Source organism: Macaca thibetana, chromosome 8 (genome assembly GCF_024542745.1).
Source record: "Macaca thibetana thibetana isolate TM-01 chromosome 8, ASM2454274v1, whole genome shotgun sequence".
Taxonomy (NCBI): Eukaryota; Metazoa; Chordata; class Mammalia; order Primates; family Cercopithecidae; genus Macaca; species Macaca thibetana.
Genome location: NC_065585.1, coordinates 112,948,079 through 112,972,691, shown reverse-complemented (window position 1 = coordinate 112,972,691; position 24,613 = coordinate 112,948,079). Strand labels below are relative to the sequence as shown.

At 48.6% G+C, this 24,613-nt stretch overlaps 2 protein-coding genes across 5 annotated transcripts in view; both read left to right on the top strand.

The window, feature by feature from the left end:
* The window catches only part of SMIM18 (small integral membrane protein 18), a 577,762-nt gene that overhangs the window by 468,500 nt on the left and 84,649 nt on the right, over positions 1 to 24,613 (top strand). The window lies entirely within an intron of this gene.
* RBPMS (RNA binding protein, mRNA processing factor) overlaps positions 1 to 24,613 on the top strand; it is a 188,256-nt gene that overhangs the window by 155,230 nt on the left and 8,413 nt on the right. For 2 of the 4 annotated variants that reach the window (XM_050802551.1, XM_050802553.1), the window contains exons 6-8: positions 5,482 to 5,612; positions 8,230 to 17,364; positions 19,424 to 19,493. In XM_050802551.1, coding sequence (XP_050658508.1) covers positions 5,482 to 5,612; positions 8,230 to 8,361 — 263 coding nt within the window. In that variant the 3' untranslated portion in view covers positions 8,362 to 17,364; positions 19,424 to 19,493. Of the gene's footprint in view, positions 1 to 5,481; positions 7,251 to 8,229; positions 17,365 to 19,423; positions 19,494 to 24,613 lie in introns of those variants that run through there. The other 2 variants (XM_050802552.1, XM_050802550.1) reach the window with 2 other exon arrangements.

Here is a 24,613-nt window from a genome sequence, read left to right as displayed (position 1 = left end):
CACCCCAGGGAGGAAAGGATGGTATATAGAAGGGACCCCGAACTATGAGACAAGAGACTTCAGTTCTGGTCTCAGTTCAGACATTATAAGTTATCTATGAGACCTTAGATAGATCTTGGTGCCTTTATGTGCATATTTCTCTTCCATCCAGAATTAACCCTCAGTCTGGCTGTTTCTTCACCTGAAGGCAGGATGGAAGTATATTTTTTCTTCATTTTCTCAAGTATTAAGCAAATGGTTGATTTTTTTTTTTTTTTTTTTTTTTTTTTTTTTTTTTGAGACAGAGTATCGCTCTGTAGCCCAGGCTGGAGTGCAGTGGTGCGATCTTGGCTCACTGCAATCTCTACCTCCCGGGTTCAATCAATTATTGTGCCTCAGCCTCCCAATTAGCTGGGATTACAGGTGTGCACCACCACACCCAGCTAAGTTTTGTATTTTTAGTAGAGATGGGGTCTCACCTTGTTGGCCAAACTGGTCTCGATCTCCAGACATCAAGTGATCCACCCACCTCCACCTCCCAAAGTGCTGGGATTACAGGCGTAAGCCACTGCATCTGGCCCAAATGGTTGATTTCTTGATACTGTCTTATGATATGGTGGTAGGCATTGGTAAGCAAGAATAAGAGCTTGCCGTCCAGGAGGTAACTGCTGTGACTGGGGAGGTGCAGGATATGGTGGAGCACAGAGAAAGCAGTCTTCTAGACTAGAAGTGCGAGGCCAGGCCCCTCCCCACCCTGGGAAGCAGCGTCTAAGTAGAGCACAGTGAAGAGTTAAGCTGGGTGGAAGGAGTAAGTAACTGATGAGTAAGAGTTAAGCCAGGCAGGAGGAGGGGGAGAAAAGTGCCCCTGGCAGAGGGAGCAGTGTGTGGGAGAGAGGCAGGCATAGTCATGCAATGGAAGTGACTGATCCCAGACCATGAGGGAGAACCAGATGAGAATCAGGGCTGGAGAGGAGGATGAGGGCCAGATCATTTGGGATCTTATAGGCCATTACATGGAGTTCAGGCAGTATCCACAGAGCAAGAGGAAATCACAGAAAGGTTTGAAGTGGCATGACTAGATTAAGAGACAGGGTATTACTGTGTTGCCCTGGGCTGGAAGTGCAGTGGCACAGTCACAGCTCACTGCAACCTCAAATAAGTCCTAGGTTCGAGTGAACTTCCCACCTTAGCCTCCCGAGTAGTTGGAACTAAAGGTATGTACCACCAGGCCTGGCTAATACTTTGTTTTTTTTAAGATACGGGGTCTCGCTAAAGTTGCCCAGGCTTGTCTCAAATCCTGGGCCCAGTCGATCTTCCTCCTCCTGCCTCTGCCTCCCAAAGCACTGGGATTACAGGTGTGAGCCACTGCATGCAGCCAAAATGTGTATTTTTAAAGTTGTCTTGACTTGAGTGTGGAAGCCAGGAGGGCTTTTAGGAGGCCTTTTCAGTAATCCAGTAGTGTTGGTGAAGATCAAGCTGGATCATGGGATAGATTCAGCAGGACCTTGATGAAAGAATGAATGAGGGGGAGAATAGAGTGACCACCAGGTCTGTGGCTTGGGCAGCTGAGTGGAAGGTAGCATCTTACTGAAATCTGGAGCCAACGAGGACAGGTCATTGAGGGAGCATGTTTAGTTTTGGGTATGTCGATCATGAAGTTGCTGTGGAATATTTCCAAATAGATGTTTTCAGGAGGCAAAAAAGTTCTTTTTTTTTTTTTTTTTTTTGAGACAGAGTCTCACTGTGCCCAGGCTGGAGTGCAGTGGCGCAATCTTGTCTCACTGCAAGCTCCACCTCCCGGGTTCAAGAGATTCTCCTGCCTCAGCCCCCTGAGCAGCTGGGACTACAGGTGCCTGCCACCACACCTGGCTAATTTTTTGTATTTTTGGTAGAGATGGGGTTTCACTGTGTTAGCCAGGATGGTCTCGATCTGATCTTGTGATCTGCCCGCCTCAGCCTCCCAAAGTGCTGGGATTACAGGCATGAGCCACCATGCCCGGCCTCAAAAAAGTTCTTAAACCTTGTGTTACCAACTAAACTCAGAGATATATGGCCATACTTAAGTCCATTAAAGATTCTCCTTGTTCTTCCATCTCTCAGTTGTTTCCGAGAGTCATTCATGTTTCTCTCTCTTTCAATGTGACCGTAGACTGGAAGCTGCACCTTTCTGCATCTGTTTCCTCATCTAAAACGAAAAGGCAGAAGATGATCTTCCCAAGCTCTGTAGGCTTAAACCTTCATCAGACGCTCTGCAGTTCTTTGGTTTCAAAGGGATTACAGGGTGGAGTTGGAAGTTTCTAGTCCTTGTTTTTCAGAATCCAATTTGAGCTCTTCTGGTTGCATATTCTCATGCTAAGAAAAAAAGCCTATTCAGATGTATATTGTGAGCCCTCAACAACATTATCCTCAGAAGGTGCAAAAAAGAAAAGATGTAGCCAGATTGGGGCAATGGGAAAGGATTTGCCCAGCCTCTCAGGAGGGACGGATTAGGCCCAGACAAAAAAGCCCTGGCCTCTTGATCTGCCCTCTTTCTGCTCACTGGGGCCTGGCTCACTCTGGGTGGTCAAGAGCCTCTTTTGTCAAGAGGAATCTCACCCCCTCCCTAAACTCCAATTCATCCCAATGGGCCTTGGGCAGCAATCTTTGTCTTCTTTTTTCAGCCTTCCATCCTGTAAAGTTTGAGCAGGATGATGGGCAGTGACTCAGGAAGGTGAAACCCATCAGGGCCTTGCCTCCTGCTTCAGTGGGGAGTCCTTGTAAAGGGCTTGCGCTGTGGAAAACCGGTCTCTCTAGCTTTTGTAATTTTCTCAAGCAACGAAAAAGCAAACAAATGCAAAAAGCTCATTCTGCTTTAATACCCACTTCCATCAAAGGGGAGTGTGTGTGTGTGTTAGGAGAGTGCTCAGGCTCCTACTGAAAAGTTAGGTGTTTGTGAGGCCTGCTTCAGGTGCGATCCTGACCTGGTCAGGCCATGTATCTTTTGATGTTTATGGTAACTCCACATTCCTTCATGAGGGGAGAAGGGAGACAGATGATAAGATGTATCAAGGGATTTATCAAGTGTAAGTTCACCTTCATCTCTTTTTAGACTTCTGCCTTACCACTACTTTACTATTACTCAGCAATTTTGAGTTTAGGGAATTTCAGAGCAAATCCTCTTTTCTGCTGGCCTAGGTTTTGTGCAAATGTTAATGGTGAATTGTCTCTAAGCATCAGTAAAGAACTAATGGGAAGTAATGCTTCAGAATAAAAATAGAGAAAGGTCTGGAAATCATAAATTCCAGCAGTCAGGCTGACATTGAAATCTGATTCCAGCTTATCTCTGTTGCTTATCTCTTTAGGATCAGATATCTTAAAGGACATATTCATTTCATTTTTTTTAAGTTTCTAAAGGAAGAACCCACTGATCAGGTAACCACCTCTACCCACCCCACCCCAGTTAGCCAGGACGATAAGGAAGGACCACTGACAGGCTGCAGGCCAAACACGTTCCCCTGAGGGCTCTGTCATTTGGAATCAGTTGTATGTATCAGTTTTATAGTCTTTATAGCTTTATAGTCTTCCGCTATCACAGTGGGAACAGACAAGCATAGGCCACAGATGAGTGTATGAGGATTTAAAAGACTCAGAATGTCTTAAAATAGCCTGGTGGCTAAACAACAATAATAGCTTGGCATTCCTGAGAATGGTTGTTTGTTTAAAATTCAAGGCATCGGTTCTGGTAGCAGTTAGTTTCCACTAGCTGGGCTCCCACATTAGTTACTCTGGAAATCACAGTCTCATCACAACAGGAAGCACAGGGATCTATTAAGCTCCTCCCAGCCCTTCTGAGGGTGGTCCCTAAGCCTTGGGCTACAGGCACCTACACACCCTAGAACACAGTAGATGCTGAAGACCTGATCATTTTAAGGACTGTAGTGATGTTGTTGTTACCCTGACTAAATAATAATAATCAGTCTACTCTTAGGGGCTTATTTTTCCCACCTAGATACACAGGCAGTCTGTCTTTCCATCACCAAGTCCTGAGGAGGTAGCTTTTACTGCCTTGTTGAGAGGAGGGAGTCGGGAAGGCTAACCAGCAACAGTATGTTAAATCACATTGTTGGGGTCCCATCATATCTGGAAATGGGTACAAACTGCCCTCTGAACGTATCATTAGCAGTCAGCTCTTGACTCCCTACCATCCTGAGAGAAGCTCGTGCCATGCAAGCTGGCTGTGGGGAAGCCTCACCTACCCCCTGCCCACCAGATCCACATTCACCCACAGGCTCTGCTACTTTCTGGTTTCTCCGTAGAGCAGTCCCACATCACACCGAGCAAAGCAGTTTTCTGTTGCTAGTCCCCTTTCCGTATTGAAAAGTTTTGGGGGATGGGAAGGATGCAGAGACACTGGGCCTGGAATGGCTCCTTAGATGGTGGGAAGGAATAAAGTGACTCTGTTGACCTTGGGTCACATGCACTGTAGACTTAGGGAAAGTCCTGAATGGCAGAGTTACTAATGACTATCAAATCACCTTTTGCTGACTCCCGTGGCAGTCCTGGATAGCGTCCTTGGCATACTTGATTTCAGATTTTGACAGGTGATAAAAGCACATCTTGAGATTGCTGCTTCACAGGGCCCAGATTCCTTGCTATTGACTGATGTTATTTTTGCCTTTCCTGAGAAGCTCCCTCATGTGTTTGCTGTTACTTTTAATGGATTGCTTCCTGATACATAGGAGGCCCAGGCACTTGCCCTTCAATCGGGCCAACTGCAGCATGACCTGGGTGGAATTGGAGCTGCCTGAGGAACACTTAGACCAGGCGCTTGGCAACATGACTCACTTTTTCCCCCTAAAAGTTAGTCTGTAAAGAGCAACTGGAAATGTTTACATCTTTGTGGAGTGTAATTTTAATCAGGATTCTCAAGGTTTTTCACCTCAATTCTCTGAATTTTTAAGATCTTAAATGCCCTGTGGTCACAGTATTTGGCCCTGTACTTCTGGGGGCTACATGGAAAATGCTTGATGATCATGACTGACTTGTCAATAGTAATTATGCCAATAAACAGAAAAGCCTTCTAGTTCTGGTCTGTTGAGGCCCTGCCGTTAGGCCATTGTTTTCCCAAAGGCTCTGCGGTGGGTTCTCATGGGATATCTTTCATTGGTTCTTTCTCTCCCTTTTCCTCAGAGGGCCACATTTTCTGTTTTGTGCAGGAAATTCCCACTGTTTTGGGTTCCCCAGCTACAGTTGGAAAGACATCAGAGTGTTCAAGGCGGAGTCCAGGCCTGAGATCTCAGCAGGCCAGACAGACAGCAGATGCTTGTTACTTTTCTTGTTATATTTTTCGTTCCTTGCTTAGCACTTATGGGACCAAAGCCAACAAACAACAGGTTGTGAAAAGAATGAGAGTCATTTGGCTTCTGACATTGATTGGGGCTCGGGGTTTTTGGGTGTTTTGTTTTCTGATTTGAAACTAGCTGTTTGGTAACCACTAACTCTCGCCTTATTCTTTTCTTGCAGATGAGCTCACAGTGCCTGCACTTTACCCCAGTAGCCCTGAAGTGTGGGCCCCGTACCCTCTGTACCCAGCGGAGTTAGCGCCTGCTCTACCTCCTCCTGCTTTCACCTATCCCGCTTCACTGCATGCCCAGGTAATTGATACCCATCGGCCACGACTTCACTCACTCCACCTCCAGTCCTTTCAAACTTGGTTCCCCAGAGCACACCATACAACTAACACCTATCCAGCTAACAGATCCACCTTCAAGAGATTAATGATCCCCTCTAAATCAAGCTGACACTCCTTCAGGACTTACGAGGATCGTCTGACAGCAATGATATCACCCACTGCCTGATGTTTGCCCCAAATGACACCTCTCTCTTCCTTAATGATCTCACCTCATATCGCACATGAGAGACTGGGGCAAGTTTATCCACTTGGCTCCCAGCTAGCTAGAGGGCATCACCGGAGCGTACACGTGTGTGCCTTGTGTGGAAAGGCTACAGAGGAAGGTGTGTGCTGGGAGCAGGGGATATGTGCGTCTGTGCGTGTTTCTGTGTGTTGAGAGTTTTCCACTCTCGTGTACTGTGAGAAGAATCTCTGACCAAAGGGAAAGCTTCCATGGGCGAAGGCTATACTTTCTTAAATATGTTACAGGAAAGATTAAGGGTTCCTTTTCTCCATTTTCAGGAAACCCTGTAGAAAAGGAGGTACAGGATAGTGTCTAAGATGGAATTACAGGTCAAGGTAGAGATCTCTATTCTGACCAGCTTGCTTTCTTAGTTGAAAATAGCCTGATTTTTATAAACAAACTTCCTGTTTCTCCACAAAGGTTACTATCTACATACTAACACTTCCTCTCCCCTTGGAGAAAATATTCTCTTAGCTTTGCTTTTAGCGCAAGTAGTAGTAATCAGTGTAAAGATTCACCTTTGGAGATCACTCATTCTTTGGCCTGCAAAGATTGATGACCAGTAACAAATAGAAAGTACGTATGTAGGTTTCATTTATCTTTCTGCATGTGTAATTCAGCCTTTAAATTTTAGATTTTCAAAAATTATTAGGCTGGACAGGCGGAGTTTTCATTTGCTTGTTTTGCTCAGTGTTTGTTTTCAAGGCTGGATGAAATAAACAGCTTCCCAGAAAACTTCCTTCTGACTTAAAACTCTTTTATGTTGTACAGAATTCACTGTGTTGATAAAGACCACCTAGAAGCAGCCCTCGGTGAGGGTTCTCGAAAGTCATGGGGTCAAGATTGTTGTTGGCTGAACATCTTTTAATTCTTTTCGCTGAGTTACCAACACATTGTGCGTGCATTGACGACCCGGCTTCCTGGGCTGCCTTTGGTGCCTGAGCCCCAGTAATGATTGCCCTCTGTGTTGGGAGAAGAAGGGAGAAAGTAGTACAAGTAGTGAAGAAAAAAATGTAGGTGGTGGTGGTGGTGAGAGTACATGGCACAGAAAATAAAGGAGCCAGGATTACTTGTGCCTTTGGCTTCTCCTTCCCCTGCTGCTTTTTCTTCCTTTTTCCATGTCAATGCTTGAGAACCCTCACAACTGGCAGGTAACGGGGTGAGGGGATGAAATGTAAACCTGTGGGTTTCTCTGCTGAGTCATTAGGATCTTTGTAGCAGGCTGCGGATAAATGTGTGGATGACATGGGGCAACTAAGAGCCCCTTTTGCTTGCCACCTCCCACCCCTGCTCTGGATGGTGTCTCCTCTTGCTAGACTGCCGGGTACAGATCACGTGGCAGTTAAGGCAAATGTTAATAAATACCGTGAAACAGTGGTTTGCATAGTCTTCTGAATAGCCATATCAAGAGTTGACAACGGCCAGAAAGTACTGGGAATGGTGGCTTTTGGATATGACATCTGCCCATTCTTCATTCATGTAATGGGTAAAATCAGAAGTAATTCTGGAGATACGGTATGGTAAGAGAAGGGCCTAAAGAGTCTCAAGAGATTAGAAAGCACATGCCATTGTAAGGAAGGATGGGGAGAGACAGTGCCAAGATTAGATGGACTCAGCCATTTGACTTAATGGGTTGTATTGCCCATGGTGGCACCCTCCCCTGGGAGTTCTTGATCTTGAGACTTTCCCAAACTGGAATCCACTTAGCTCTGCCACATCGGTCCCAGATTTGGTGGGACTCTCATCTGATACCAGTTTTCAACGCCACTTCTTGTTTGGAGTCATTCCCAGTGCAGGCATGGACTCTGTGAACACATTCCGTTATTTAAATTTATTTGTGCAGTATGAGAATCAGAATGAGCTAGTAGAGGCTCTACAGATCAGCTGGTCTGACCCATTTGACAGATGAGGAAACAGGCCTGAGAAGATGGAGGGAGCTGCCCACAATCTGTGGCTCTGCCATGACTAGACCCAGGTCACCTGCCTCCCAGGCCTGACTCTTTCCACTCCGAGGTGTTGGCTCACCACAGACTTATTCTTTAATGGAATTTTGGAAAGGCCTCACTCCAGTGACTCCTTGGATCTTTCTTCTCTAAGTAGATGGGAAGCCTGTAAGAAGAGACTTGGAGGCAAAGCAAAGGGAATCAGCACTTAACCTTCACCCAAAGGGCCCAAGAGAATCTTTATTAACTGGAGGTAGAGCAGACTGGAGCCTTTACGGGGCATCTCCCCATATTGGATAATTCAGTTTTTGTTTTGGAAATCTTATAATGTCTTTGGAGAGGCTTTAAATAATTTTGTTTTTCTTAGCAATGTTATGCTCTATTTTGAGACATGGATTTTTTTTTTCTTCTAGTGTTTCTCTCCTGAGGCAAAGCCCAACACACCTGTCTTTTGTCCACTTCTCCAGCAAATTAGATTTGTCTCTGGGAATGTGTTTGTAACATACCAACCTACTGCAGACCAGCAGAGGGAGCTCCCATGTTGAATTTGTTAGCTATCTTCCCCCCTTTCGCAAAAACTATTTCTTGACGACCTTTGAGAGATTTCAATAAAAATTTTAATCAGAGCAAAAATGATCTCAAGTAGACTGCAGCGTTTTGTTTTCATGGTGATGCAATGTTGGAGCAAAGGTGTTACTCTCTGACTGAGGTTTTGGGAGAATTGGGCCTGTGACACCAAGTCTATTTTACATAGAAGGACTCAGAACGAGCTTGCTGGAGAGGCCAGGTCCTGGAGCCGAGGTCACACCACTGCTGCTTCTCTCTGCCTGGGCTCCCGGAAGAGCCACCAAGAGCTGCATGTTGGAAGCATCTCATCCACCAGGAGACCTCACTTCAGCAGGGATGCTGCATCTAGCTAGGGGAGCCCCTGTGAAATGTACGGGTGCAGTGTCCAGTCTGCCCACTGGGATCCACAGGAAGGAAGACCAGGAGACAAAGTGTCATTGAAAAGAAGTTGAGTCACATTTCTAGCTCTGCCCCGGCTTCAGCTGTGGTCTGGTACCCGTTCAGATTTCCCATCTCTAAAGTAAGGATACTTATTTGCCGTCAGATCCCGTTTTTTAGAAATTATTGGATAAGGTAATAGGACTGAAAGCCTCAGTACTGACTTAATGTTTAGAGATGAAAGAGCGACCTTGTGCAGCAGACGTTGGATTGCTAAGAAGATCGTTAACATTTTTAAAAGTGATCATCCAGTTTACTTTCAAGGTCATTGGTATTTGAAATGTATTAATTAGGAGAGGAAGCTTTCATCTGTTGCTTTCAAAAAGCTTATACACTGAAGAGAGCACGCAGCTGTTCTGTCACCTCACATTCACACACTTGCGCTTCTTAGGTTTGAGCTCATGTTTTGCTTTCTGTCTTGTGATGGGGCAGAGAGAAAGTTGGTAAAGGATACTGTCCTTACCACATTCTCAAAACACACCACCATGCACCCTCTACTTCAGGCAGAGTCCCAGTGTGCGGCCAGAAGCTTCTGTAGGTAAGTAGGACTGAGAGAGAAAGTCCTGGTTACCTGATTCCTCTTCAGAGGCCTCATTTGTCCAGGGTTAACAGCAGTTCTCTCGGATTTCTAATAGGGCTGCTGTACGGCTTACCTGGACATAAACCAAAGGTTTTAAAATTATAACACAGACTGCCTGAGGACAAGGCATGCATGTCCCTTGGGATGGCCCTGTGACACACTGGAAAAATTTTAAAGGTTAAACCCAAAATAAATACAGAAGTGGACCATGGGAAGAGAGACATAGGCTAACCAGGAAGGGAACTCAGAGAGGAGTAGATGGGCCTGGGAATAGTGGGCGGACTGCCCAAACTGCGGGGCTGTCCCCACCACCCCTGTATCTGAGCATTTGCTCATCAGCAGGGTGGGACTTCCGAAAACTAGATTTTAAGAAAAGCAAATTGTGTGAAGCATCTGCATCACTGTGCCCTGTAGGAAACACTGAGGCAAAAGACACGAGGGCTTCCGCTTTGGTGTCAGGTATGTTTTGAATACATAGGGTATTGGGGGGTGTCTCGAGGGCAGTGCTGCGTATGGACCTCAGTGTGCACGCGGCTCCTTAGGAGTCTCCCAGCAGCGAGACAGCTGTGGATCCCCTCCAGGTGCATGGGCGGCTCACAGGGCAAGGACTCTGATGGTTTTGGCTTCCACCTCCTGTACAGTGGCCAGTGCTGTAAGGGTCGTTGGTCCCACAGGGAAACCTGTGAACAGAGCCATGTCTGGGGCCCCAGGAAGATGGCTTCAACACCTCACCTGGCAGTCCTGCCTCCCCAAAGTAAGGCAGGAGTCCGGAGATTCCTGGTGCTTGCTTCTGTGAATCTCAGGTCACTTTAGCACTTGACCCCTGACTGCCTGGTCCTTGAGGCCTGGGCTTCCTAAGATACATACTGTCTACTCCAGAGCTGTGGCTGTGGCTGTGGCTGTGACACCACGGCTTTGAAGGACTGCAGAGCTTGCCTTTGGGGCTGTTCTGCCCAAGGCCTTCCATTGTTTTCAGACATAAATGAAACTGTTAATCCTCTGACATTTACCTTTCCCTCTCAACCTGCAGCTCTGTGAAGGTCAGACTGTGAGAAGCCACCCCTCTAGCGCTCCGTCTCCTGATAGTGCCAGCCTGGCCTGGTTTCCTGTTTGGTGAGGCTTTCTAGGAGCACCTGGCTTAGCTCTCACAGGAGGAGGGGAGGAGGGGGAGGCCAGGCCTCATGCTCACAGCCCCAGCCTCCTGTGAGAGTGGGCTGGGTCTCCTTTCCCAGGCCCTTCCTGGGGCGATTTCTATGCCTGCCTCCTGATGCAGGGCCTGTGCTCTGAGCCGTGCCTTTCAGGAGAGCTCTGCGGGGCTTCATTTCCTTTCTCAGCTCGTGGCAGGAATGTAGGGTCGAAAGGACAGGCTCTGGAACTCCCTGGCCAGACACGAGCTCTGCCATTTACACGCTGTGCGACCTCAGTTGAGCAAATTTCTTAACTTCTCTGGGCTTCAGGAAAAGGGCCAATAATCCTTCATGTAAACACTTAAGAGAGTGCCCGGCATATTAGAAGGGCTTCATAAATGTTTGCTTTAAAGGTAGCCCTTCCCAGGGATCTTTTAAGGGGCACTTGAATTTTCAGTAAGGAGAAGGAAGCCCAGACTAAGCCTTAGCTACCCACAAGGCAGTGACAGTTAAGACAGGATGGTCAGCACATGTGGATGACGCCAACGGGGGCTGCAGAGGCCTCACAGCTGGAGCCAAATGGAAGACTGGAAAGCATGAAGGAATGACGGGAGTAAGATGAGGCATTGCAGTGGGAGCGCCACCCACAGCACCGACTGACAGCACCTGCCCTGCTCCTGGCAGTGTGATCTCCACAGCTTTTGCCAGCACTGGGAGAGCTTATCCCCAAGAAGGGCCTCCCCAAACCAGGCCGGACACGGCCACCAGCACACCCTTCTGACAGGAAATACATCCGGGGTGGAGGGGGCTGGGCAGCTGAAATCCCAGAGACGGAATGGCCCTTGCCCTCGCAAGTTACTTTACACAAACCCGCTGTCCCTGACCTTTCCAGCTGTGGCCTTATCTCACTTTCCTATCGGAGAAACTGGAGAAAGAACCACAGGTCACCCAGCCCATTCCTCCCTGGACTTTCTGGCACTTTCTTCCCACAGTCCTTTTGCTAGGATTCTCCTTGGCCTCATTTCCAGGCAATTGAGTTACATCTTGTACTTGGGGAGATTGTTCTCTTCACAGTTCTGCCATGAAAGCCGAGAATCCACCCCCGGCCAGGCAGATGCTCTCTCCCTGGTGACCCTCTCCGCCTCTTCCCTCATTTGCAGTGAGACAGACATCAGCATTTTGTCCTCCACCCCAGCTGGCCTCTTTAGAAGCAGTCCTCCAAAAGCATCCATCCAGGGTGTTAGGGAGAGGTGTGCTTTTGTCCAGAGCTGCTGCGACTGAGGCCCAGGCCTCTTCATGTTGGGCACTTTTAGAAGGAAATGCTGTTCAGAAACCAGAGTCAGTCCCCTAGTATATGGCTGTGTGACTTTGGCCAGGGTCACTCACCCCAAGGAGACTTCCCTAGAAATCACAGTATTAATCAGGATGGGCAGAACATCTCAACATGGGCCGCCTCCTGACTGGGGGCAGCATTGCTCTCCATTACTCCAGTACTCTCCATTACTCCAGTACTCTCCATTACTCCAGTACTCTCCGTTACTCCAGTACTCTCCATTACTCCAGTACTCTCCATTTGGTACACTGTTTTCCAGGTTTCTAGGTGTGTTCCATGTTGTCCTTTGCAGAAGGTTAAACTCCCCAGATCCTGCACACCTCCTCCCCTGTCCTTATTAGCAGTAAGAGCCCAACCCTGAGTCCCAACAAGTTGCACCTGGAAGTGCTGTCTGCACTCGGCTGTTCCCTGGGATTAACAGCCGTGTGGCCCAACTGTCACAGTCAGGTGTTGCTGAGGGCCTGGCACCTAACTGGGACTCAGTTTTTTAAATCAAACCAGATTTTAATGACAGTTTCTACCCACTCTACTAAATTTGGGATTCTAGGCAAGTTGGTTTTAACTGCACTGAGACTTAGTTTCATCATCTATAAATGGGAAGAATGAACATCTCCATGGGTTTATTTTGCAGGAAACAGTAACATGTTTGGCTTAAAGTCATAGTTATGATTAAAATAGCTCTTCCAATGCCTTCCGTTTGTCAGGATTTGATCTGGTGTGGCCCAGAGGCTCCTGAGCCCTCCCTGTAAGCTTGAGAAGCACTGAGGACACAGGGACTCCTGACCAGGACCCCGATAAGAGAAACCTAAGGGCCCGGGGTTTTTACTTTGGTAAAGAAGAGAAGCACTGGAGCCAGGGCAAGAATGGTCCGTGGCTGTGGCATATACCGAGACGAGGCTCTCTGGTTGGGTCAGCTGGCTGTGTACCCAAGGTTTTTGTCTTCCTTCTATAGGCATAGGTACCTGGATGCCATCCGGAAAGTATGTGAACTCTAACTGCTTTGGAAACAAAACCAGGGCTGCAGAGAAACTTTGGAATTATAAAATGTAGCCTTCATAAAAGGGGAAAGTGAACTTTTCTGTGAAGAAAACCAATTGTGACAGTAGGGGAAAAGGAAAATCAACTCCAAATGGAATCATGTTTTATTCAGGATTTGTGCTGCCGGTGGGGAAGGCCAGACCCAGCGACAGGATGGCAAAGTGGGGCGCCCCAACTTCAAGCTTTGTGCGTTCTACCACGAAGTTCTATGCGCTTCACTGAGCTCAGCTCCTGGGGACCTCTAATGGCCCTTGATAGCAAACATAGTTAAAAATTAACAGACTGACAGAATTAAATATGGATGACAAGCAACCACTGTGGACTTAACCTGACACAGGGTGTTACACGCTTGGGTGCCTTTAACCCAAGTGGCATCTCGAGTGAACTTCTGAGATGTCTGGGCACATTTCACATGCCTGTTTGGAAGCAGAGCCTAGCTTGTGCTTAGGACAGACAGGAAAAGAGTCTTAAGAGCCCAGGAGAGAAAATTCTCCCTGGAGGCTTTTGTTTAATTAAACCCAGCTTTGATCGGGCTTACCAGGATGTACTGCGAATCCTAGGACCTTGTCCTTGTGGTCTAGACCTTGTCCCTGCCTGGGCTCGGACCTCAGTAGCACCTGCCATCATGACTGGAAGATCCTGCAAGGGCACAGGCCAGCGGGGAGCATGGCCTCCTCCAGCCAGGACTTTGTTGCTCACCTCTTTCCAGCTGTTGAGGCAGGTGAGATGGCAGCCTTAGCCAAGGACCAAGTCATACAAATCTTGACATTCTGCCTAGATCATAGCGACTTAATTGCCCTAGGCAAGGAGTATTAGGTGCCAGACAGGTAGTGAAGAATGCTCATGGCATTTTCATGCCTCTGAGTCTGCTGAGAAAGAGTATAGGCTGCCGATTCTGGGGGCCGGGAGAGGAGGAGTGGTTCCTTTACAAGAGGGCCTGATTTCATGCAGCAGCGAAATTCCTAAAAAGTGTTCTTCCAGTTTTGGTGAGTGCTTTACTAGAAATAGAGGTGAGGGTTGCCATTATCTTGCAGTCAGCCCTGTGAGATAAGGAAGACAATCTTTTTGTATTGCACATCATCCCTCTAGCCTGGTCGATGAGTTTGGAGTTTGTTGGACCAGCTTATGCTGGGCTTGGCGGCCTCTCTTCGCCTGGCATCCTCTGACAGAGCTTGCTGTCACGGCCTAACGTGCTTTATTTGGTGGTGCCACCCAAAAGTGGGTCCTGAGGTCTGGAGTGGGCGGGGCGGAGTTGATGGCAGTTAGTCACTGTGTGAGTGGTTCCCTGCAGTTGCTCCGTGTTGGGAACGAGCCCTCCAGGGGACTTCAGGGCTCCATTCTGGGGAGAGTCATGGAAACCTGCCTGAGAATATCCATGTCTTCAAAACATTAACCCATTAGTTTGAGATAACATTCCTGTCGTGTACATAAAACAACTTCTTCAAGCTACTGTGGATTTTGTTTTGTTTTGTCTTTTGTTGAGATGGAGTCTCGCTCTGTTGCCAGGCTAGAGTGCAGTGGCGCGATCTCAGCTCACTGCAACCTCCACCTCCCAGGTTCATGCAATCCTCCTGCCCCAGCCTCCCGAGTAGCTGGGACTACAGGCGAGCACCACCGCGCCCAGCTAATTTTTTGTATTTTTAGTAGAGACAGGTTTTCACCATGTTAGCCAGGATGGTCTCTATCTCTTGACTTCATGATCTACCCGCCTCGGCCTCCGAAAGTGCTGGGTTTATAGGTGTGAGCCACTGCACCCTGCCCAAGCTACTGTCGTTAACTTTTGTTCAAAGAGGGATAGCTGACTTCTGAATGTGGTGCAGGGGAAACCTGCATTCAGGTACAGCACCTGCGCAAGGGAAGGTAAGAGAAAATCTTTAGCTGCTCCATGTGAATGAGACATCAGAGCACTAGCGGGTTTGGCGGTCTATCTTCCGGCTCAAAGCATGCAAATGGCACAGCCCAGCCTCTTAGATCCGCCAAATGCTACCACTGCAGGGGGCCTTCCAGACAAGCATTTCTCAACACCCACAGGGATGCACAGCTGTTCCATAATCCAGAGATCCTGCAGTTGGATAAACTTGGGCAGCACAGGTCTAGATCAAGTCAAACAGGTTTCTTTACGGAACTTCTCGGAGCCCTTACTGTGCCGATATGTATCAAGAAACTGCTGAAGGAACCAAACTGTGCATTTCTCTCTAATGTCCTCGACATAGAGCATTTCTAGACCAATGTTCGTCCAGCCATACTTTTCGAAACTTTAAGAGCAGCATCTGTCAGACTTGAGCATGTACCTGGTGATCACCTGGAGGGCTGGTTACAGTGCTGTTTACTGGAGGCCCCTCCCAGAGTTTTGGCATTTCTGACAAGTTCCCAGGTGATGCTGATGGTCCAGGAACCTGAGAACCACTGTCTGGGTTTACCCCTTCATTCCCCAGAGAAGAAAACAGTCAAACCAGAGAGTGTTTACTTTCAGTAGTGACTATTAATTGAGCCAGTCACCTGCTAAGCACTTCTTGTGACTTCTTCTAAGGGCAGGTATGATAGTGGGATTCAGCCCCTAGAAAGGGGACAGTGCAGTGGAAATCATTACTGTAGTGTTTTACCCTGTGCCAGTCACTCACCACTGCAGAAAGGCTGGTGCTTCAGGCAGGGCATCCTCCCGAGACTAGTCAAGGTCTTCCTGTCCTTGGCATCAGTATTAGGAACATAAATTCTGTCTGTATTTAATCCTCTGGCCTTTCATTTTCTCATCTATAAATGGGAAAGGATGGAAATTATTTTTATGGGTGGCTGCCGCTTTCTCTAGCATTCCATTTGATTTTTACTCTGAGCTGCTGCTTTTCCTGGGTGTCTTGGTGCTCTCCTGTTGTCCAGTCCGTCACCATGCTAAGTGTTGGAGACTTACAGTGTTAGCCATGCAGGGGCACTGCATTTTCAGAGCATTCCTGAAGAAGAGTGACGGTAGAATCCCAAACAGTGTGACCCTGGGTAGTGAACTCTAACATAGTAACAACTGTTACTACTATTGTTAAATTCTAGTGGAGAAGATTCCCAGGGTCGTCCATGTTGCCTTAGATGTCACAGGCCGTGTGAAGTGCTTAGCGCAGTCTCTGGCACAGACTAAGTATCAGGGTCAGTTTGGTTAAGTATATTGTGTTAAAGTTTCTCACAGGGTCTTGAGAAGCCCCTGGAATTGTGTGCAAGACTGAATGTGCACATTTGAGAGAACTATGGGGGAAGAGAGAAAGGGTGTGTGTGTGTGTGTGTACACATACGTTTTCTGCACATGGCATGAAGAAATGTCAGGGGCCACTGCCTTGCATGGAAGGCCAGCCCTACATTATTCTAATGAGGAGCCCTAAACTAGCCTGCTGAACTGTTTGGAGAGGACCTTGACGCACGCAGTCTGGAGGGAACTGTAGGTTTTCCCCTGTTAAGCACTGTAAAGCAGCCCTTATGGGATGAGCAGGAGTGACCTGGGGCCAAAAGCCGAGCAGAACAAGCAGCCCGAATGGGGCTAAGAGAGAACCCTCTCCTCATTACCCCCACACAGTGATTAGCGTAGAGGAGCTTGTTCCCCCCACCTGGGCCAGCTGCCCGAACTCTGCTGTGCACCATGAGCCCTGCCGCTCTCCCTGGCTGCAGTGCAGGAACGTGGATGAGCCGCTCAGACTTGGCCTGGGGGGCACTGCCCTCTGCTGGAAGCTGGGCGCAGCGCAGCCTCTCAGGCTGGAAGACGAGGCAGCCTTGGGTGTCTGTGGATGCGGTGAGAAGAGCCCCCCACTTGGCAAGCACGTAGTGTCCTAGCCTGAGACACAAGAGCAATGAATTCAGGGGTCTCTGTGTGTCCGCCACCCGCCACCACATCCACTCTGAGGAGCAGCCACCTATTGCATCGCTGGCGTCCTCACTCCTCAGCTGAGCACAGCCCCCCCGGACCCCACAGCTCGGAACCCGCCTTCATATCACTCTGGAGTGCGCCTTGACCAGGCTGACTAGAGCCTGACGACGGGCTGCACGCTCGTCCCCAACCCCGCAGGCACCTGTGCGAGTGAGAACGTGAGGGCTGTGTGCGAGAGCTGGTCAGAGAGGCTGGGGCCGGGCTTCCTTCTCGCAGTCACCTGCACCGAAAGCAGAACCATGCCATCCACTGTGCGACTCTCCTCCCTGGGCAGCCCTCCCCTTCCTGTGTCTCCTGTGAAACACCGTTGTGTCTTGGCCTCGTCGGGGCTCAGTGCCCCAACCCACACCCAGGCCGCACCAGTTGCACCACTGCGCTCCACACTGACCCAGTGCACACAGACCCATCACCCTCTACTGTGTGTTTAGGTGTCCAGCCCCCACCTGCCATGGGGGCTCTGTGTCCCCGCCCCATCCTTTCTCACCTGTCTCAGGAAGGCAGCTCCAACTCTGCTCTTTGCTTAGTGAGCAAGTGGATTCAGATGCACCAGGCCGTGAGCCATGGGTAGGTATGAGTTCTTTCTTCTTCCCACCTCTGCTCTCCTTCTCCTTCCCTGGACTCTTCTGTCCCCCTCCCTGCCCGTCCCTACCTCACTCCCATCTTCCCCACTATTGCCCTCCTTTTGTTCTGAACACACTTCTAATTTCCCAGAGGAATGTGTTCTCCAGCCTCCCTGCATGGGAAGTTTCTGACCCTTGTCCCTGTAATTGCAATGAGTGCTGGGAGTGACCCCGGCCCTGCCTTAAATGAGCTTTGCTACCAGCTGGTGGCCCTGAGGACAGGGAGCCTGCTCGTGCTGGTCATCTGATCTCTGGTCATATCTGCCATGGTCGCCAGAGGAGACCCAATGCACAGGCAGCCTGAGGGAGTCGTGCAGGCAGAAGCTCCATCGTGTCCTAAACCTGCATTTCCAGACTCAGGCCAGCGAGGAAAGAACCGCTCATGAGGAGGCCCGTGGGGAAGAGACTCCCAGGCCTTCTTGTGCTCGGACCAGGGGCAAGGTCAGGGTGCTGTCGGATTTCTCTAGGACCCAATTTCTAGACATCCCTGCTTTTAGAATCAAGTTTGGGGATCTCATGGGACCTCATCCTGGATTCTGACCCCACTGGGCCCTGTGACCCAGGTCATTGAGAATCCCCAGACCTCAGTTGGTGTCCACACCTGTAAAACAAGATGAGGCAGGAGCTTTCCACCAGTCCCTTCAGAGCCCAGCGTTGTGCAGCGCTGCTTCCCAGACCCCCCTGCACCTCCCTTTCGGCCAGAATGGCTCCTGCTTCATCGTTAAGCTTTGGAGATCTGAGTAAGTCCTCCTCTGCCACCCTGCAGGAGGGCACTGCCTCACCTGGCCCTGCAGGCCTCGCCTTCTCCACTCCAGCCGTGCTTCTGGGCCGCTCATGGTGGTCATGGGGAGACCGTGCCGCCTCCGTGTGAAAGGAAGAGCGGTGACAGGCGGGCGTCTCCTTCCTGTGTCCGAAACTGACATGGCCAGTGATGGATGCCGTTAAGGACTAAGTGCAGTTGCCCTTTTGTTTTTTGTTTTGTTTCATTTTTTTTGAGACGAAATCTTGCTCTGTTCCCAAACTGGAGTGCAGTGGCGCGATCTCAGCTCACCGCAACCTCTGCCCTCCGGGTTCGAGTGATTCTCCTGCCTCAGCATCCCAAGTAGTTGGGATTACAGGCATGCACCACCACGCCCAGCTAATTTTGTATTTTTAGTAGAGATGGGGATTCTCCATGTTGATTGGGCTGGTCTCGAACTCCTGACCTCAGGTGATCCACCCGCCTTGGCCTCCCAAAGTGCTGGGATTACAGGTGTGAGCCACTGCGCCCAACCATTTCCCCCCCCCATGTTTTCCTTGCCATAGGACCTGGAATATGCTGCCAGGTGGACAAAGTGTTGCTCGATCCACCTGTGTTTGCGGCTGGCCTTCCACTTTGGAAAGCTAAGGGAAGAGACAGGGCTGCTGGTCCCACCTGGGGGGCTACTTGCTAAAGGCTGTAGGCCCATCTCCTTAGCAGGGTGAGCAGAGAGCCTGGGGTACCAGACACCCACAGTACCAAGAAGCTGGAACGCTTTTTCTAAAAGAACAGGAACAGGAATCACAAAGAAGTCCTGGCCAGCCACTGGCGTGGATGGGGTCATGAACTGCCCCTTCCTTCCCAAAGCAGCTGTTTCCACACTCTGCTTAGAAAGCCCTTAGATAGGCTTTCACCAGCCTAGGCCCAGGAAAAGGAGTTCACTGTGCCAGATGTTAGCCTCAAAATGGCTGCTAACCTTTAAAAGGAAGATGAGAGCAGAGGAGTTGGTGGAACCTCGGGCGCTTCTCGAGGTGGGTGCTTTCCTTGGAGAGCTTGCCCGTGTGTTCATAAGGGTGTGTGGAACGCCTCTCAGGACACTGCTCTGATGCTTTTCAGCCCCTTGGGGAAGAGACCCTCACAGGCTAGTGTGAGTGGGTACCATCTTGGAACAGTGGGGCAGTGGCAGCCAAGCAGGACCCTCTATGAAAATGGGGATATGCTGGGGAGCCCTGGCTCACGGCCTTCTCCCCGCATGTCTTTTCAGATGCGCTGGCTCCCTCCCTCCGAGGCTACTTCTCAGGGCTGGAAGTCCCGTCAGTTCTGCTGAATACTATGTAAGTACTCGGTTTCCTATGGAATGTGTGAAGCCCCTGCTACGCATCCGTACGTGGTGGATGTGCCACGAATGCAGCTCTCCTCCTTTCTCTGCACCCACACCTTATGCACCTCCTTTGATTGTCCGTCTTTGTTAAACTCACTTGAACTACATAGCGGTGCATCTTTTCCGAGAGGAAGTTTTCACCTAGGTATGGGTGCTAGTCTGTTTGAGTCTAACTTACGAAACCAGTACCTGGCCTCCCCACTTAGAAATAAGCAGCCAGTGCTAGTTTCTGTGGAACAGCTGTCAGAACGTTATGTTACGTAATTGTAGTTCACCTGCTGCCAGCATTAAACCAAAACCTTAATCTACAAGAGGAGTCATCCACTCGTTTACACAGTAGCTGATTATGGGAGATTTATTAGAATGAGTTTCCCTGCATTACCTCATGTCCAAAGTTCTCGTCGTTCTGAAGGACCTCGTTTTCCTACCAAAGGTGCAGTGCACAGTTCTGGCAGGCTTTCCTTTAAGCTTTTCAGCATGAAGGAAGCGGTATCCTAAATGGGCATTTTTGTGCCATTGTAGGCCTAACTTTGCTTCAGAGAACTACCAAATGCCTTTTCTCCATTTCTACAGAATACCAAATGCCTTCTGTAATTCAGAAATTCTGAATTTCTGTGAAGTACAAGGCACTGTTCTTCTAAACTCTAATTTACTATGTGAATTGGGAGGGTCTAATACTTCGAGTTTTTACAATGTTATAGTTCCACCATCAGCCTTCTCTTGGTTTACATAGTTCCCTCACAAAATAGGAAGGAAAATGAGAAGAGGGAGGGGCCTGATCCTCGTCCTGTTAGAAATGGTGAAGAGATCATGGCAAACCTGTGTACCTGATTTTACAATAGTGTCATGGGCCTTTCCTTGGAGACCTTCTATTCAAAGACAAAAATACTTCCAAACTAAACTAGCGTTCCTTTTCTTTTTCCACCTTAATACTGAGTCCATGTGCCTTTGTTAGATCATTTGAAGCCATTTAGATAGACTCTCCTGGAGAGGCGTTCTGTGGAAAGAACAGGCCCCTGGTCGACTTACAGTCCACCTACGTGGAGAAATGTTTCAGACCCCTCACTAGAGCTGGCCTTGCGCAGGTCCATGCCCTGTCAGTGAAGAAGAAAGAGAGCATTGAATAAGATTTGTAAAAAGTGCTAGGGTTTATTTTATACAGGTGAGTCGCCCTGTTGACCTGAAGTCTCGGTTGGTGGGTCAGGTCACCTTCAAGATCTGGGGGGAACTGCTGGGTGTGGACTTCATTTGAAGTTCTCATCACACAGGAGGCCGGCCCTTTTGGATGAGCTCCGGTCCGAGTCAGAAGACCCCTTCTGTGTTCGCAAAGGAGAGGTCTCAGCAGACAGTAGAGAGATGAGTAATGGGCATGAGAGTGTCAGAAGCTTACAGACGATTCTCAGAGCAGCCAGTCATAGCCCAGCAGCCACCAGGCCATTCACAGCTCTTTCTCTGATGGTAGAGATAGGAAAGTTGAGAGAGAGCGCTCTGTGCTTTAGGACATCAGCATCAGTAAGCTAAAATTGTGTCTACTCTTCCTCTAACCCAACGTATTTCATATTTTAACCCAAATACTTCATATTCGAGTGTAGCCAAATAATAATAGTTCTCAGGGGTGATCGCAGGTGAAGTACACAAATCCTTCCAAGGTCAGTGAAACAAATTTCTTTACCCAGAGATTCTCGGAGCCTTTATTACCGTATGAACATCATGAATATTTAAGAGGAGGGGCTCTGGTACACAGTGTTCCTCAAGCTTATTTGAAACCAGGTCATCCTTTTTTCACGGAATCTTAGGAGACTAATGTTTCATGCTTGGGGGAACCATATCCTAACCTCTTAGCCAGAAACGAAACCAGAGGCTCCCACATATAGAGATCCTTGGATGAGTATTCGTGTGTGATACTGCACATGAATCTGTGATGATATTTAAAAACCCAGACAATGTACTAGCTGCTTTTCTTGTAGCTACCTTTGTTTGTCCTTTATTTTGAAATTACATGTCGTGTGTGTGTGCGCTTAAGTACCCTTTTTAAATGATAGTGTTAGAAAATGGTAATTGTCTCTTAAATGGCCTTTATTAACATTTAGTGATAGATAAAATGTTATTTTAAAATATTTGTGAATTCTAAAAGTTTGCTTTTTAAGAGAGATTTTTTTTGCTACAGGGAATACCATTTTTAAGCTATAAGACTATATTTTAGATCTAGTCTAGGGTCTATGAAGTCCAGAATTTCGTAAGTCCTTGTTTCGTCTTTGTGTACCCATAATTAACTTTTAAGTACAGATCCCAAAGCCTTACTTATTTGGTTGCATAGGAACCTCTCCGTTACCATGGTGCCCAGCACTGCCTTACAACTCCAGAGGGCACTGTTCACACGGACCCTGCTGAGAGCACCTCCCTCTTCCATAACAGTGTGTGGAGCTCTCCATTGTCAGGCTGGTAGGGTGTTCAACTGGAGGTGTCTAGGATGAGGTAACTGGAAATTCTGAAGCACACAAGAGAGGGCATGGCTTGAAACATGGACCTGGCCCTCGGCATAAACTGACCGTTGAGGAAGTTCATGAAACTGGGAGAGAGGCCACTTGCCGAGCACATCTGAGAGCCAAGAGTCAACAGAGAAAGAGCAGCCCCCAGAGAGTGGAGCGGGAGCTGGAGGAGCAAGGGGCGCCAGCCACTTCTGTCAGATGCTCTAGGAAAATCAAGCGTGGTGAGAGAAGACCTTCGACTTGGCGATTTCAGTTGGTAGAGAAGTTGGCAAAGGATGCTGGCCTGGGACCTAAGGAACGGCTTTTTTCCCCTTAAGAATTTATGTAGGCCACAGAGAAGACATCCATTGTGAAGCAGTTGCGTGGGTTCCAGTGACAGAGATCCTGGGTTTCATTTGTATCTGCTCACCTAATTTTTTTCCAAATCATTTCTCACAGACCCTTCAGCAATGGCTACTAGAAGGATGAACAATTGCCCTCCTTTGGAAGTACGGCTTATAAAAGCCCTGTAAGATCCGAATAAGAATATGTAATGGGCCAGGCGCAGTGCTTCACGCCTGTCATCCCAGCACTTTGGGAAGCTGAGGCAGGTGGATCACTTGATGCCAGAAGTTTGAGACCAGCCCAGCCAACAAGGTGAAACCCCGTCTCTACTAAAAATACAAAAATTAGCCAGGCATGGTGGTGGGCGCCTGTAATCTCAGCTACTAGGGAGGCTGAGGCACTTGAACCTGGGAAGTGGAGGTTGCAGTGAGCCAAGATCATGCCACTGCACTCTGGCCTGGGCAACAGAGCAAGACTGTCTCCAAAAAAAAAAAAAAAAAAGAGTATGTAATGTCTCCCGTGGATGAATCATTTGTTCTGAGCTAAGCTTGGGCCATGGGCCAGACTCCTTCCTCGGAGCCTGTGGGGAGCAGGTGAGGAAGGAGTATGGATAATGGCGCCCATTATTCCTGCCCGCGGGAGAGTCCAGTCTCCCAGCCCATCTAAAGTTAGACCAGCTCAGTGCAGATCTACTATTTCAGCTCCTTCTAGCCTCTTGAATCAAGTCCTTTCCAAGATGCCCTGTAATCCAAGCTGTGTAATCTTAGGCAAAAGTAAATTAGAGTTGGAAACAGTGGTGCTGATGAGCTAATATAAACATTTTTAAACTAGAACAAGTCTGTCAAAAAGGCCAGATGAAAGGCACATACCATTCACTGGCAGAGGCTCATGTGGCTGTCTCCATTCGGCGGACAGGGCTTTCTTCCCCAGCTCGTTTTCCAAGCATGGAAAGAACAGAAGACGAGCAGGAGTGATGCCGTCCTTCCAAATCCTCAAAGGCCAGGCCTGCACTCCCAGAGGCCCTTCAAGGATTTTTCATTTATCTACTTGGACTTCCTAGTGCTAAAGAGAAATCAGTGACTAGATTAGAAATGTAAATACGCACTTTGTTCTCTAGACAAACGTGTTGTGTCTGCTGTGTGCAAGATAGGAAAATGAAAAAACAGGCCTGTGCCCCTCAGGAGGCTAAGTTCTAATGCAGAGAACTGTGGACACATGGACAAGAGAGGGAGTTACTGCACACGATCCTGCAAGACCAGCCTGCTGTGAGGACAGCCAAGCTGAGAGCAGGTACAGGCCATGTGCATGCTGTCGCAGTGGCATAAGCAAGGCCATCAGGAGAGGGGTGGTCAGAGGGGGACAGGATGTTACCGGTGTTTTCATTTGCTCCGCCTCTTGCTGACGGATGGTGTTGAGTCTGGCCACAGGCTCTGTCTGCATCACTGGAGTTTTGCTGATGGTCCAGCCATGTGCCAGAGAGCCCAGAATACAGAATCACCATTGAAAATAGTCAGTTTCCAGATAGAGTGAGAACAGGAGAGCATGAGCAATGTTGTCGTCACTCCTTATGTGCAGTGAGAGTGAGGCAACTTTCCTTGAAGGATATTCAAATAGAATTGAACTGTTCATGAAAGGGAAGAACCAGCGTTTGGGAGCCAAATGGGATGCAGGGGGAGGTCTTCTTTCAGGACTCTTGAAATTTTCCTGGCCATGGACTGGGACCAGAGCCCAGAAATTATAAGCACATGTAGTTACAGCCTCCCCAAATTGGAGAAGGAAATGGCAAGAGAGAACAGAGAACACAGCGGAATTTGGAGCTGTTTTAACCTTCTCTTCTGTTTTGGGTGGAACGGCCTTGCCTGTCTTTGGCCGTGAGCTTGGAGTCATCCTCAGTGGAGCCCCAGGTGCTGGTGCCCAGGTGGAGCTTAGAGCTTAACAAGGAGGAAAGGCACTGGGGCTCCAGAGGCCCAGACAGCTGCGGTGGCTCCTGCTGTCACCCTGGCCTCCCCTTAGAAGAAAGCCTCGTGTCCATGTCACGCTGTCACACTGCGGTGCACCCAGCAACCAGTATGAGGCTGTGAGGTCTGCACATCACACCTAAGGCTACTAACGCCGTAAGTGTCCGTCACACCTAAGGCTGATACAGTGAGCAGCTGCAGCGTCTCAGGGAGGAGATGGGTAACAGGTAGTCAAATAGACATAATAGTTTGGGTGGTGATGGTATTCAGGGAATAAACAGTAAGGCCAGTAAGCAGCTTAG